At 55.2% G+C, this 14,547-nt stretch overlaps 7 protein-coding genes across 7 annotated transcripts; 5 read left to right on the top strand and 2 right to left on the bottom strand.

Moving 5' to 3' along the window:
- Positions 1–509: 509 nt before the first annotated feature.
- PPIE (Peptidyl-prolyl cis-trans isomerase E) lies at positions 510–1,018 on the top strand (the record flags this gene model as incomplete). Its single annotated transcript, XM_036634823.1, has 2 exons — positions 510–830; positions 884–1,018. The coding sequence occupies 2 exons, from the start codon at positions 510–512 to the stop codon at positions 1,016–1,018; spliced, it is 456 nt and encodes a 151-aa protein (XP_036499712.1).
- A 260-nt stretch (positions 1,019–1,278) lies between these two features.
- CGCS363_v002973 (uncharacterized protein) lies at positions 1,279–1,789 on the bottom strand (the record flags this gene model as incomplete). The annotated part of the gene is made up of 4 exons (XM_036634822.1): positions 1,279–1,412; positions 1,469–1,531; positions 1,647–1,662; positions 1,727–1,789. The coding sequence occupies 4 exons, from the start codon at positions 1,787–1,789 to the stop codon at positions 1,279–1,281; spliced, it is 276 nt and encodes a 91-aa protein (XP_036499719.1).
- A 356-nt stretch (positions 1,790–2,145) lies between these two features.
- cox12 (Cytochrome c oxidase subunit 6B) lies at positions 2,146–2,678 on the top strand (the record flags this gene model as incomplete). Its single annotated transcript, XM_036634821.1, has 4 exons — positions 2,146–2,194; positions 2,366–2,478; positions 2,531–2,594; positions 2,644–2,678. The coding sequence occupies 4 exons, from the start codon at positions 2,146–2,148 to the stop codon at positions 2,676–2,678; spliced, it is 261 nt and encodes an 86-aa protein (XP_036499718.1).
- A 305-nt stretch (positions 2,679–2,983) lies between these two features.
- Positions 2,984–3,850, bottom strand: sde2 (Telomere maintenance protein SDE2; the record flags this gene model as incomplete). The annotated part of the gene is made up of 1 exon (XM_036634820.1): positions 2,984–3,850. The coding sequence occupies one exon, from the start codon at positions 3,848–3,850 to the stop codon at positions 2,984–2,986; it is 867 nt and encodes a 288-aa protein (XP_036499717.1).
- A 525-nt stretch (positions 3,851–4,375) lies between these two features.
- On the top strand, positions 4,376–5,059 carry CGCS363_v002970 (40S ribosomal protein S10-A; the record flags this gene model as incomplete). Its single annotated transcript, XM_036634819.1, has 3 exons — positions 4,376–4,414; positions 4,501–4,916; positions 5,017–5,059. The coding sequence occupies 3 exons, from the start codon at positions 4,376–4,378 to the stop codon at positions 5,057–5,059; spliced, it is 498 nt and encodes a 165-aa protein (XP_036499716.1).
- Positions 5,060–8,171: 3,112 nt separating this feature from the next.
- Positions 8,172–9,801, top strand: ARD1 (D-arabinitol dehydrogenase 1; the record flags this gene model as incomplete). Its single annotated transcript, XM_036634818.1, has 8 exons — positions 8,172–8,206; positions 8,333–8,408; positions 8,578–8,661; positions 8,725–8,829; positions 8,898–9,101; positions 9,177–9,442; positions 9,495–9,592; positions 9,644–9,801. 8 exons carry the CDS (start codon positions 8,172–8,174, stop codon positions 9,799–9,801), a joined length of 1,026 nt encoding a protein of 341 aa, XP_036500674.1.
- Positions 9,802–12,056: 2,255 nt separating this feature from the next.
- On the top strand, positions 12,057–12,896 carry CGCS363_v002968 (uncharacterized protein; the record flags this gene model as incomplete). The annotated part of the gene is made up of 2 exons (XM_036634817.1): positions 12,057–12,136; positions 12,215–12,896. 2 exons carry the CDS (start codon positions 12,057–12,059, stop codon positions 12,894–12,896), a joined length of 762 nt encoding a protein of 253 aa, XP_036500675.1.
- Between the last annotated feature and the right edge of the window lie 1,651 nt (positions 12,897–14,547).

The raw sequence follows: 14,547 nt of genomic DNA, 5'->3' as shown, positions 1-14,547 counted from the left end.
ATCGTAGCAAAGAAAAGGGTCTACCAGTCGAGGCAACTCAAGCACGACTACAAAGTGGCATTGGCTGAATACAAGTAGACAAAAATCTGGAGGGGGTGGCCCAGATACAGACGTGGTGAAGAAACGCAGCCTAGCCTTGCGAGAAAGGTGGCTGTTGCCGTGGATTATGGACTGCAGGTAATAGCACGCTGGCCTCTATCCTTGGGTTATGATGCCAGATTGCAGCCCACATCCAGGTTCAAGCTCCCCCAAAACGTAGGCTCCACGTCCACCTAGGACCGTGCACCTGTCGCCTGCCTTACACTGGCACTAGAAAAATTGCGTCACGTGCATTCAGCAGAGCTCATGTCTGGCTCAGCCAATGGTGAGTGAACCAGAGCTATTGCACTGAAACCCCGCCAACCAAACGAATTGCTCTCAGTGAGGCTGCTAGCCGCTTCTGAAATTCACGATAATTTGATCTTGACCGCGCCAACTTACCGAAACACCACGGAAAATAATTAAAAACGATGACGGACGCCTCGCGCTGGAAGGCCACTGTATTTGTGGGTGGCCTAGCTTCTGCAGTCACAGCCTCCAATGTTCACGACGCGTTCATACCGTTCGGTGAGATCGCAGACGTATCGCTCCCCAAGAACGACAAGCCGAACTCAACAGAGCCTCATAGAGGATTCGCCTATGTTGAGTACGAGGACGCCGAGGACGCAAAAGAAGCAATCGACAACATGGACCAGTCGGAATTTTTCGGGAGAGTCCTCAAAGTTTCAGCCGCAAAGGTACCCAAGAGTGCCGACGAAGGTCTCGGTAGCAAGAAGGCGCTTTGGGAACAAGTACGTCACCACAGGTCCCGCTTGAGTCATATCGATACTGACTGCGCTCGTAGGAATCATGGTTGGCTGAGAATGCTGTGAGTGAAGAGGACAGACTCGCCGCAGAGCAGGCGCAGGTTGAAGTGCGTGGGGATGATCCCATGCAGGGTCTGGAGGGGCTTGATGTCGCGGGACCGAGGCCGGAGTGAGGGGGATTTGAAGTTTGACTTGGGTCTCTTTTTTGTTTCTCTTTGGCATAGCGATGGCGTTCACACGGTTGCGAATGTACAAATGGACCTGGCCTTCTCCCCGAGACTGGGATGAGAAGCACATTTGAGAAAGGAAAATGAAAACAGCGTCTCTAGTGCCTTTGGATCTGTCTGTCGTCGTTGACATATACAAATGTTTCCCCCCTAATCACACATCGACACTGTGGTCAACCGTCTCCCCTCATTATCCCGTTCACCATCTAGTGGTGCTCCCTGGCCTCGGCGGCATCGGCGGCGGCCTTGTTCTGGCGCTTGATGCGGATGGTGCTGTCGGTCATGAAGTGGCGGCCGATGGAGTAGGTAGCAGCGGCCAGGGCGAAACCAACGACGACACCTGATTACGTCAACAATAGTCCGGGCTGGCATCTTCATATTCCGGGTCTGACATACCGAGGGGGATCAACTCGGGGGGGATCTGGCGGAGCTTGCGCAGTCTCTGGGAGACGGTGTGGCCTACGGCAATTCATGTCAGCGCTCGCATTCGGTGTCGCAAGGGCGGTCGCAGTCGTCGATGTTCATGTCCGATATCGTGGAAGGCTTCAATGGCTGGGGCCGGGGGTGGACATACCAACTTGGTCCTCGGCCTGAGGGAAAACGTCACAATTAGCTACGGCGGTCCGTTTGGAGACAGCGGGTTTTTTAACATACAGGAACCGGGGACCTCATGCGCATGGTAGGGCGGAAAGCACGGAGACCGAGAGTAGGACGCATTTTGACGGTTTTTGTGTTTTTTGAGGGGAGATTTTCGGGTTTTCGGTACAGCTGAGGGAGCAGTCGTTCGCTGATCGGGATTGGATCTCGAAATGAGTGTTTAGAAGTTGAGCCGGCTACCATCAGTCTGGTCTGATGTTAGGCGGGAGCTCGGCCCACCTTTGCAATGCCTGAGGCCCGATTGGCGCATGTCAGGCATCCACACCCGTTCTCGCCCGTCACCACTCACCACCTGATTCTTGGTGCAGAAACGACCTTCAATTGATCTCACTGCAACAACACCAATCGCACGTCGCTGCCCACTCTGCTCCATCACCGAACCGACTTCCAGTCAATTGCACCTCCACGCAGTCAAAATGGCCGACGATCAGGAACTCGTTACCAAGCCCTTCAAGTTCGTCACTGGTACGTCGTGAAATATCCCTCGCCCCCCCCCAGCATGGCCTGATCTTTTTCCGAGGCTAACGTAACTTGTAGCCGGTATGTGCCCTCCGACCGACCCCACGATACCCGCGATGCGACCGCGTCAATCGACACCGGCCACTATGGACGAATGCCTAACCTGAGCTTGTATAGGCACCGATGCCCGCTTCCCGAACATGAACCAGACCAAGCACTGCTGGCAGAACTACGTCGACTACCACAAGTGCATCAACGCCAAGGGCGAGGACTTCGCCCCCTGCCGCCAGGTCCGACTATCTTGAAGTGCTGCTGGAGGAATCGACAACTAACGTTTTGTAGTTCTGGCTCGGCTACCGCTCCCTCTGCCCTTCCGGCTGGTACCAGCGCTGGGATGAGCAGCGCGGTCAGTACCAAATCCCGATATCAAGGAACTTCGTGCTGACAAAGAACAGAGGCCGGCAACTTCCCCGTCAACCTGAACGCATAAGCGATATTGGAGTAGGCTGTACGCGAGTTAGACGGAGGAGCCGGGCGACTGTATTACTTCCAGATGGATTGAGACATCAAATAGAGCATCGGAGGATGTGTCGTGCGACAAGGCTAAAAGCGCACACAGGCGCTGAATGTGAATTCGTGACCAACTGTCTGTAACGCCCGTCCATCATTGTTATTTTATCAAAAACGCAAGCTCGCTGCCTTCCCGTAACTGATCTCCCGGAACTCCGTTCGCCTCCGATGGCGCAAACTCATTACAAATATGTACTCTCAATGAAAATGAGAGAACACTTGATTTCACTTCGCCTTTCCCTTACCCTTAGGATCTTGCTCATCCTCATCGGAGCTCATAAACTCATCGTCTTCGTCAAAGCCGAAAAATGTTCTGGGCTTATCCTTGGAGGTCTTCGCCGGTTCTGATGGAGGCGTGGATTCCTTGGAGCTGCCGCCCTCTTCATCCTCTTCATCGCTCGTCATGGCCTCATCCGTCTCCTCAGAGCCGGTGGACACTTGCGATGTGCCGAGCAGATTGTCCTTGTAGTTGCCAGCCTTCATCGCCGCGAGGACGGCCTCACGAGTCCTCTCATTTGCCTCTTCTTTGTCTTCGACCCACTTGCCGTCCACCCGACCCTTGCCGCCGTTCCTGATTTCATCCTCACGCTTCTCTGACATTTCGACGATTTGCTCCCATCTTTCGCGGCGCTTCTCCTTTTCCTTCTTCTCCATCTCCGGCTTAATGGCGAGGTATTCCGCCAGAGCCTTTGCTTCAGTCACGGTGCGCAGACGTCGGCCATCCAAATTTCTGCTTGAGTTGTTGGCGTCTCCCTGGTTGCGCTTCTTCTTGGATGACATGCGACCTCCGGCAGCTCTCAGCTGGGATCCGAAACCACCCTTGCCACCACATAGCGGCAGCGACAGGCGCAGGGAGACGAAGTCATCTGATTCAGACGAGAGGAGGTCGGCAACTTGAGCTGTGGAGGACGGCGATAACTCCTTGTTTGATACAGTCGTCAAGATCAGGCGGTTTTCAGTCGCGGGCAGGCGCTCATTCAGTTGCTGACGCAAATCCGATAGAGTAGTTGAAGAAGGCACAGGAAGCACCAAAGTTGACGGGCCTAGGCCAGCGAACGTGCTGACGAAGACGTTGATGTTCTTCACGGCCATTTCGAAGGCTTGACGTTGTTGTCGCTGTCGATATTGTTGTTGCTGACGTCGTGGTTGTCGGTATCGTCGGTGTAATGAGGTTGCGATGTGACGAACACGCGAGGCGATGAAATGCGATGTTCACCTGGTGACGCTACGCTTATCAGCGATAAGGCCGGGGGTATGGGATTTGGCGCGAAGGGAAGAGACGAAAAAAAAAAGGAAAAAAAGGTGGCTCAGCGCTCAAGCCACAGTAGATTTCTCGGCAGCGGGGGAGGAGCACCGGCCATCGAGGGACCTCAGAGCACCAAGTACAGTGGGCAAACACCTAACCGTCCACTGGAGCGACTCGCCCAGCACGTGACAAGGCCCACCCGATCCAGCAATTGCGACCAGTGTGCCCGAAAAGACAAGTGGGGCCCACACAAACGAGGGCTTGATTTCGAAAATTCAAGAGCGACTGTCGCTGTTGTACGTTCTATATTCCTGCCACCACGACTTCACCCTCCCCAACATCGACCAGCAAGCGACCCGACAACCGCCACGATGTTGATTCCCAAGGCCGACCGCAAGAAGATCCACGAGGTTAGAATTACCATTTCGCCGGCGCGCGAGGAGAATTGCACGCCGTAAGCTCGTCGACGAGAATGCTGACGATGGAAATTTAACAGTACCTCTTCCGCGAGGGTGTCCTCGTCGCGAAGAAGGACTACAACCTCCCCAAGCACCCCGATATCGACACCAAGAACCTCTTCGTCGTCAAGGCTTGCCAGTCCCTCACCTCCCGCGGCTATGTCAAGACCCAGTTCTCCTGGCAATACTACTACTACACCCTGACCCCCGAGGGTCTCGACTACCTCCGCGAGTGGCTTCACCTCCCCGCTGAGATCGTTCCTGCCACCCACATCAAGCAGCAGCGCTCCCACGCTCCTCCCCGCGGCATGCTCGGCGAGGGCGAGCGCGAGAGAAGGCCCTTCGGCGGCCGTGGCCGTGGCGAGCGCGGTGACCGTGAGGGTGGCTACCGCCGCCGTGATGCTGGCGAGGGCGGCAAGGAGGGTGGTGCCCCTGGTGGATTCGAGCCCCAGTTGTAAGCATTCCCCCTACGCGCTGGCGATTCGATCTCGTCTGGACTTTGTCGGCGCATTCCTACCAATCTCGAAGACAGTCTGCTAACTGACTACTTGTAGCCGTGGTGGCTTTGGCCGTGGCCGTGGCGCTCCCCCCTCGTAAGAGGTCTCTTTCCTATCGGCTTTTACTCTCGAGACGCATTGGCAAAACAAAAAAAGGCACCGACATGTACTCTAAAAAGTGGATGGCCGGAACAGTCGCGCGTCTGTCAACGTCACAGACTACGGGGGAAACATCGTGGGAGTTTGGAGGTTAGATCCTCGGAAATCGTTTGCATCAAAAGGTCATGAATTGCAGCCTGCGGCTTGTGCTGCTTCCTCCAAACCGTGAAACGCCACAATTTGTGTCTCTTTTCTTTGCAAACGCTGTGATGAGCCAGCGGTGTCTGCCGGTCGAGCACGTGGGGGTGGTGCTGAAATCTCGAGAGGTCATGTTTGAAACCTCTGGTATGCATGTCAAGGGGAATGAATGGGAAAAGAAAAAAGAAACGAGGACTCCTGGTTTTTTTTATCGGTGTTCTCGGAGTCGGGCTGGAAACGAAAGGGATCGGTCTGGCCTTTGGGAATGTTGAGAGCGGCTCTCCTGCGGTAAGCATCGACGCCAACGCCGACGCCGACGCAGACGCACGTAGGAAATAGCTTCAGCAAGCTGCCCTCACGAATGAACGTATCGTACACTGCACTTTTTGAGACAGCCCCTGTAAAGAAGCAATGCGCGATGTAGCCGTGTGGTAGCCAACCTGCTTTGACGCCGTGAATCTGTCGCCAGCCCTGCCCAGAAGCGGCAAGTGTGGTAGAGCAGGTGTGCTCGAGTAGGAATGCCGAGGAGTGTTGGGCATGCTTCGACGAAGTGGCGGTGACTGCTGCTGAAGCTGGGCTGCTGCTGCGCGAATCTCATGACTGCCAGGTCTTCCGATGCTCTTGCAAGAGTCTCATTCGTGCCCCGCGTAAGTTCGGGAAGCGATTACCATCTCCACACCTTTATTTGCTGTCTTGTCTCAGCGAGTGAGATGCGAAAGATTGGCTTGGAAGGGACGCGGAGACGCCTTCCTCAACGCACTAACTGGTTTACCAACTGCCAACTGCTAACCTCACGTCGGGTTGCAGCATGTCTGTCTCGCCTTCCTGACCTCCCCTGCCTCCTACTGTTTGACTTTCGTGCATGTTTACCGGTTTCCGGACACTGTTGCCTCGATATCCCCGAGCCGCGGGATGAGAAGGAGGGATGAAGATGGGGGTGGCTTTGGCTGATCCAGGAAGTATCGGCTTACTTTGCGTGCAAGTCACCTCAGAGTCCTTTCCACGGCCATCTCCAATCACACACCACCTTACAAATACACAATTGACCACCCTCCGAATACTCCGTAAGCGACGAATCTTTTTCGAACTCATTGACAAGTCGATCAGATGAACATTCAACATCATTTGCAGGCTATAGGACTTTGTGGCACAGCATGACTGCGATGGCCCGATTTAAGCTCATGAACCACTGAACCACCGAACGCAAAATTCCGCGTCGCACAAAACGGTGGAAAATCATATCAGAGCCTCGAGAAGCCATCCGTATCCGTGCCATCCCACCCGCTCGCGCCAACCCGGTACGTAAGCCAGCTCCAGGTGGAGGGAGCGTCTCCACGCCAAGGGCCGGACACGGAGAGGGCCAGCAAACCGGGGAACGGCCGGAAGAGGACCACCACACCAGGGTAGCGCGTGGACAGAGCCAGCCTGAGGGATTGTCGCGGGCGCGGGCATGGAAGCGGCAACGCGGTCGAGGCCAGGGGGCTAGTGTATAAGTTCAATGTCATGTGCCGTGAAGTGTCACCACGTTCTCACACTCCCTGAAGCTTACGGGAGGGTGGTTTTGTTGAGGCGAGCTGCCTGCCACTCCTCTGCTGGGCAGTCTCTCGGGGAGGATGGCGGATGTGCGAGATAAGCACCCCGCGGGCGGTGGCCAAGTGGAGCTTGCCAGTCGCAACGCAATGGAATACCAGAGAAGAAGCTTTGGAGGTGGTCTTTTTTTCGCTGATGGTGGTGTCAGTTTTTCTCGCTCACTCTCTCGGAGTTGCAAATTGAGTCCAGAGGACCAGGGCCCAGTTCACCCCCTCTTTCCCTTTCCGATGCATCTTGTCCGTCTTGCGATCGTCTGACTGGCTGGAGAGCACATTGTCGACCCCATCGAGGTGGGATGAGCTGCTGCCAGACATCGGACTGCCTGGCATCTGTCAAGTGGGGTTTGGGCGCGTCGCCAGCCATTCTGGTTCTGCCCCTCACTTCATAGCTCAATATGTTCCAAACTTCTGTTCACTTCTCCCTGCGCTCGCTGCGGCATTACAACTGAGCTGCCCTCCGCAGTCAAGCAACCTGCCCCTCCCCAATTTTTCAAGGCCAGCAAGTTCTGGTTGCCAGTGGCAGCCCTGCTTGATGACGCCGAGTGCGCAGCTAGTGCTGGCGGGGAGCTCCCAAGGCGGGGCAACAGGGGTGAAGAGCACAGTGACGGGCATTACAATGGGACCCTGCCTTGACCTTCCTTCATTCACTGGCGCCCATGCAATTCTTCCCTCACCGATTCAATGAATTGGCCAGAGCATACCGGGTCTCGCCACGGGCATGGCATGCCGCTTCGTGTATGTACTATGATCATAAGGTGGCCGGGTGGTACGTGGAGCTGGACGAGGGGCCGAAGGCGATGCATGCGCAGACGCGGAGGTGGATATGTGGATTGTGGATGCGGGATGCAGCTAGAAGCCATCCCACTACTTCTACCTCATGGCGCAAAGCGTAGGTACCACAGCATATTGGCCCTTTTACTCCAAAAAGTACACTCGGTGTAGACTGGCGAGCCTCGCCGGCTCGATCCCAGGGAGCGTCGAGATGTCGGAACCCTGAACTCAGACACGCAGACCATGGACCCTGGCTTGCCTGCCCCCCCTCTCCATCCCAAGATGCGCCCATTCCCCGCGCTGCTCAGAACGCGGGCTTGTTAATGACGCTGCTATATAAGCTGCTGCTGCCACCTCCTCAATTACTTAGCATTCACTTTCAAGCTCCTATTCACCGTTCCCCTCCTCTTCTGTCGTGAGCTTTTTCTGTACGTTGGTGCTCTCCTCCCCTAGCTAGCCCTAGCCCTTCGTACTTACACGTCGATGGGCTACTGATCCAACTTCGAGCAGCTAATCTCTCCAGAAACCCAATTACAACCCAACACAACCTTCACAATGTCGAACCTCCCCAAGCAGATGAAGGCTCTCCGGTATGCTTCTTCCCCAGATCGATGAACAGTCTCTCGAGCTCTCGACGACCCCTCGCGTCCCTTGCAGCTTGGCTCACTGAGCTTCATTTTACCCCTCCATCGGCGATCGGCTGACCCCTCACCCAGATACGAGAAGCCTGAGGATTGGTCAATTGTCCAGGTTCCTCTCCCAGAGCTCCGCGAGAATGACGTTCTGGTCAAGGTTCGGGCTTGCGGTGTTTGTGGCACTGGTAAGTGGTTTTGCGCATGTCCCTCACCCCCAATGCATGGTTTTTAGACGCCATTGAGGACCCGCGAAGCTAACAGACGGCCACAGACTTGGTAAGATTTTCTCGCCGAAACTCGAGACTCGATATTGACAGACGTCGCAGCACATCCACGAGGGCGAGTTCATCGCCAAGTTCCCCTTGATCCCTGGCCACGAGACCGTCGGTGTTGTCGCCGCTGTTGGACCCGTACGTACCTCGCCAAAATCATTGAACAACCCTCAAAGACTCACACTAAGACGCCACAAACAGAAAGTCAAGGACTTCAAGGTTGGCGACCGCGTCGCTGCCGACAATTCCGAGCTCTGCAATGAGTGCTTCTACTGCCGCCGCGGAGAGCTGCTGCTCTGCGAGAAGGTACGGCCCCACTTTCCCACTTACACGGCACCGGAACCCGCACACTGACATTCTTCCCACCCCTCCAGTTCGAGGCCCACGGCGTCACCATGAACGGTGGCTTCGCCGAATACTGCGCATACCCCGCCGGCAAAGTCTTCAAGATTCACAACCTCAACGATGTCGATGCCACCCTCCTCGAGCCCGCTTCCTGCGCCTGCCATGGCCTGGACAAGATCCGCCCCCGCCTGGGATCCAGCGTTCTGATGTTCGGCGCCGGCCCCACCGGTCTTGTAAGTCCGCTCGGACGGAGCTCCGTGACAACCCGGCCGAGCTATTGTTACTGACATTTTGTGTGTGTGATATAGATGCTTGCCCAGCTCATGCGCCACAACGGTGGCTGCAACGTCACCATCGCCGCTCCCCAGGGTCTCAAGATGGACCTTGCCAAGAGCCTCGACGCCGCCGACCACTACATTGAGCTCTCCCGCAAGGAGCCTGAGGCACAGTTCGCCCAGCTCAAGAAGGACCACCCGTACGGCTTTGACGTCGTCGTTGAGGCCACTGGTTCCGTCAAGATTCTCGAGGACGCTATCAACTACGTCCGTCGCGGCGGCAAGCTCGTCGTCTACGGGTGAGTGTCTCGGGGTGTGTTCCCTCGTTACAACTACTGATCATACATTTAGTGTCTACTCCGACTCCGCCCGTGTCTCTTGGCCCCCTTCCAAGATCTTCGGCGACGAGATCACCATTCTCGGATCCTTCTCCGAAACCTACATGTTCCGTAAGTGTACTCCCACTCTTTTCTCTAAGATTCCTACTGACAAAACCCCAGCCGCCACCATCGACTACCTCGACTCCGGCAAGGTCCGCACCAAGGGCATCGTCAACAAGACCTTCAAGCTCGAGCAGTTCGGCGAGGCTCTCGAGTCTATCCGCAACAAGAGCGCCATCAAGGCTGCTATCGTCTTCGACGATGCCACCGGAGTGTAAGCTTGTGCGAGTCGCATGCCACTAAGCACCAATGCAAAAAACACAAGCACAGAAAAAAAAAACATACGCCAAATACCATTTACCCTTCGTGGAGTGTCGTTGTTGCCCTGCTGTTGTTCACGCACACATTCCAAAAAAAAAAACAAGACAAGGTCTCTTTATCTGGCTCATCTCATAACGTTACCTTACTTAGACAAGCATCGGATCGGAGTCAGGGGCCGAGGTTGGTGGGACGGTTGTAGGGCAGGTGGGCGGGCGGTTGATGTTGTTGTTGTTGTTGACCCGGAGGTCGTGGCGCAGTGAGGTGTTTGTTGCGAATGATTGATGATGTTGATGACGGGGTGGGTTCACGGTTTCGGGCGGTTGCGGAGTTGAGAGAGAGGATTCTGAAAGCTGGCGACGGTGACAAAAGTATGGTTGTTGTTAGTCTTTCATTCTATAGTCGAATGGCTCTCGAGAGAATTGATGAGCGATGAAGCACAGCCTGGCCATTTGTCTTGTTGATTTTATGAGAATGGTATTAGGATGTTGATTTCGTAGTTTCTATGCTTTCGTCGTCTTCGTCGTCTTCGTCGTACCTGAGGTTGAAATCACTGTAACTGAGTATTTTTACGAGTACTGCTCATGGTTACGACACACGGCCTGGGGTTTAATCTGAATTATCGGCGCCAAGAACTCATTTCTGCACCAAGTTGGCTGCACCAAATCCAATGACAGCACCGATCGTCTCCCGATTGAGACCTGCTTCATTGGCTCATCGTCCATCTCTTCTTAAGGTGCTGCAAAAGCACACTGCAGGCTTCCATGTCATTATCAAAGGCCGTTTCCCGTCCACCCAAGCCAGATTGACTTTTTGGCCCCAAGTTCACCTTCCAAGGAACAAAAGCAAAAGATGACGAGAATCTACGCAACTCTACTCCGCATGGCAGCCATCCAGTCTTGCTGAATGCCAACACACACCCGGCAACCCACCACCCAATCTTTCCCCGCCTCGAATAGCGAAACCCCGCCATCCCTACCATAAGTCTTGCCTTACTTGCGTTAATACTGCGTGACATCGCCAATCGATGATCCTCCCGCGCCTCCTCTCGCGACGGCCATCCACCCATAGAGTTTGAACCGACGAAGAAAAGCACATGCAGACAACATCTTCAACGTAGCGTACCGAGATTCGACATGCCTTCCCCGCACAACGGGGTGCGTCACCGAAGGACCATGCATAGCCCAATACGTTGGCCAAATTATGCTTCACTTCTAGCTCTCACCTATTTACCCATATTCTTTTGCTTGAGTCAGGTCAATTCTCCCCGACGGCTGAGTTGCAGGCCGGAGATATCCATCGTATCGGTACACAGCCTCCCCCCTCAGGAGGTTTCGCTCTCTCTTTTGCTCTGCCGCTGACACTGCTTCTGCTGTAAGTCTGCCGCTGAGACTGCCGCCGGCCGAGGCGCGGGTCCGGGGTTCGAGGCTGTAGAGGAGGAAGAAAGGGCGGATAAACAACAAGCGACTATGCTTCCCGAAACGGGACGTCCAAGCGAACGTAGCAGAGGCGAGGCAAGGTTGGGCTCGCCGCCTGCTTGCTTAATGGAGTCGTAGGTGAACAGTCAGCTGTGCGAGTGCGGGTGCGGTTGCGGGTGCGGTGCGTGAGCTGGCTCCTGCCTGCCCTTGGTCGCTTGGCGGGTCTTCTCTGCCGTAATGGTGTTTCAACGCACAGGGAATTGCCGTTTGGGGATTTGGGGGAGGAGGATCTGGTAGGTGCTCGGTCGACGATCGATCTGGCCCGCCGCATAAGCGACCGGTCCCCGTTTGTTTACCTACTGCTACCGCCACATCAATTTTTGTTGGATTGAATTTTTTTTGGATTGTCTTCGTCCCATAATGTTGCTTCCCGGGACCCTGCCTGTCTCTATTTGGGTGGCAGGGTAGCTATGCGAAAAGCTATGCGAACCAGCGCGTTGTGGAGGTGGGTTGTTGGAGACAGACTGCAAGTTCCGAGGCACAAAGCAAGCTGTGGCAGCTTCCGGCACATGGCAGCTGAAGCTGCATGTGTTCTGGCGTCGCTGGAACAATGACCGCCATATAATTGGGATGATAGTATATAAGCTTCGTGTTCCTCTGGCTGTCTTTTTGTTCTGGAACCAGGAAATCAGCAGCAATCTCAATCAACAATCAGCAAGCACTTATACTCTATTACATCAGTCCGTCGTCATCACTCTCAAGAGCCCACATACCAACAAATAGACCAATCAATCAACATGGATGCCATTACCCAAGCCATCTTGAACCGCTCCAAGCTGGAGGTGGAGCTGATCAAGATCTCCCAGCCGACGGAGGAGTAAGCCAAATCTTCCTTCAATCGCGAAGTTCGCGTGAAATTCGTTTGTCGCGGTCGTGCTGATTATGAACTCTCCAGTTCCTTCGTCATGACCATCGAGAGCAAGGTCACGGGTACTGGACCGATGGGCGCCACCATGCAGCCCATGACCGTCGACATGATGTACAATGGCGGCGTCTTTGGCAAGCTGGATCTGCCCGAGGTCAAGACCAAGTCGAGCGGCACGCTAGTCGTCGTCACAGACCAAACTATCAAGATCATCGACCGCAACGCTTTCATGGCCTTCGTCAAGGCCATCATGTGCGATGATGAGTTGATCCTGAGACTCGACAACGGTGACTGTACGATCAAGGCGCTTGGTCTGTCAGCAAAGGTCAAGTACGCCAAGGACGTGCACATCGTGGGCATGAAGGGCCCCAAGATCGCCCAGGTCAACTCATCGCCTCGCGGCAGCGGATTCGCCAACACGATGAAGGTCTACAACCCCAGCCCGCTCGAGATTGACCACGGCATCAGCATGTTCGAGCTGCGCAACCAGGGCAGCGGTGAGGTTCTGGCAGAGCTGAAGGGAGACTTGAAGATTGTCCGGGGCGAGTTCGAGGTCACGATGGAGGGCACCCTGAAGAAGGGAACCAAGCCATCCGACAAGGCGGTGATGGTTGGTCTCGGCACACAGGAGAAGAACTGGTGCGACGAGACGATCAAGAACATCAATTGCCCGTTCTCGATAACCCCGCAATTCTCTCAGATGCTTCAGTAGACAGTCGGCGAGAGATGCCGTTGAGTAGAGACCGCTGATTTTATGAGCGAATGAGAATACGACCATTTTCAAATCCAGCATCGTGGGCTTATTGTTGTGACCGCGACCGTAATACCTGTGCCTGGCGCTCGGCCAAGCTGTCAACCAAAATCGAAATGTTAAAACCAGGCCAACGGCCTTAGTCCGCAGCCGTGGTCATGGTCATGGTCATGGTCACGAGTAACGATCGGTCGCGTTGCGTGCTGTCTTTGTGCCCTCATTCGCAAACAGCATTCGCGGCCGGCGAGCATTGCGTAATGACCTAACTGACGACGCTTGACGTCAGTGGGGAACAATTATGGCCGGGCTCTTTGAAGCTTTCCCAACGGACGTGGAAGACCCCAGTCGACGAGCTGTGACGGGCATTTTCTGGGCTTGGGATGTTGAAAAGCGTATTCGCGGGTGAGGCAGGTTGCTGAAACGGCCGAGGCAGTGTGTTGCGTGAAAGATGTCCGTAGCTGCTGGGGATGAAGTTGAAGGTGTAAGAGCAAGGACCCAATCGGCGCCAGTCATCAGGACGAAACGGGGACCCACGACAGGCAGGAGGACACTGGAGCTTGGCACAGCTGTCGGGAAGGAATTGGGGCAAGAGGAACAAACCGGCCGTCCTCCGGCTTGCGGGGAAGTGCGACCTTGGGCCACTAGCGTGCAGCGCACCGAGTGCTAGCGGGAGGTAAGGCGCGCCGCAGCGAGAGGCCCCCCTGCAGACGGAATTGCAGGTCTCGGTGGTGGTTTAGGTTGGGGTTGCACTGAATGATGCCCCTCGCCGGGTTGGGGAGGACCTGCTGGGAGAATGGGACCAATGCTTGGAGCCCAGAGGATGAGGCGAGGCAACCTTCCGCAGGTCAGGTCGCCTTGAGTCCCGAAGATCCCTGCTAAGGTGGTAGGCCAGGACCCTGATTAACAGAAAAAAAAACATTTGAGGGTGACAAGGGGGGACGATATGGAAATTGCAGCATTCCTTATCGCTCCACAGGGTCCAGACTTTTTTTTTTCTTCCTGTCGACGTTGACAGACGCGGTTCGCGTGGTGTTTGGTGTTTCTGGAGACTCTAATTACACGAGGGTGTTTAGCAGTTCATGCGATGTAGGTACCGTATGCAAGGCGCTCCAAGAAAGGGACAGGCCTGCCCAGGCACCTCGTTAATGAGGCATCAGGGCCCCATTGTGTGTGATGTTGTTGTGGTGCTAGGGATGTGACAGGGAGGTTCATTGGGAGCTGCGCACAGCCAGCCAGCCACGCTGAGTCGCGGGGGGGCCGGTTGGGTAATATCTCGGCCCAGGTGTTGCGATGATTCGCTCGCCCTAGGGACCTCGCGCCCAGCATCTGAATACGAGATGATGCGCCTGGCTGGGGCACCTTACCAGAACATTTCACCTTTTTCGCCCAGCAGCAGTCAGCAACCAGCAGGGAGTAGGCAATCCAGGGCCAACTGTGTCTTGTATCGGGAGACTGCCGCGTCTTCGGATGTCCATTGTCCAGCTCAGGACCCGGGCTGCTCTGTGTCCGATGCCCTGCACACTGCAAAAAGCCGTCATCTCACGGGGGTACGGATTATTCGAGACGTAATACTATGGAGAAGAGGACTCGGACGAGGGACGGCGACGGACGG

This window comes from Colletotrichum siamense, assembly GCF_013390195.1.
Source record: "Colletotrichum siamense strain Cg363 chromosome Unknown KSG_Cg363_contig02, whole genome shotgun sequence".
Taxonomy (NCBI): Eukaryota; Fungi; Ascomycota; class Sordariomycetes; order Glomerellales; family Glomerellaceae; genus Colletotrichum; species Colletotrichum siamense.
The sequence above is the reverse complement of the archived record's forward strand: the minus strand, read 5'-3'. Positions and strand labels throughout refer to the sequence as shown.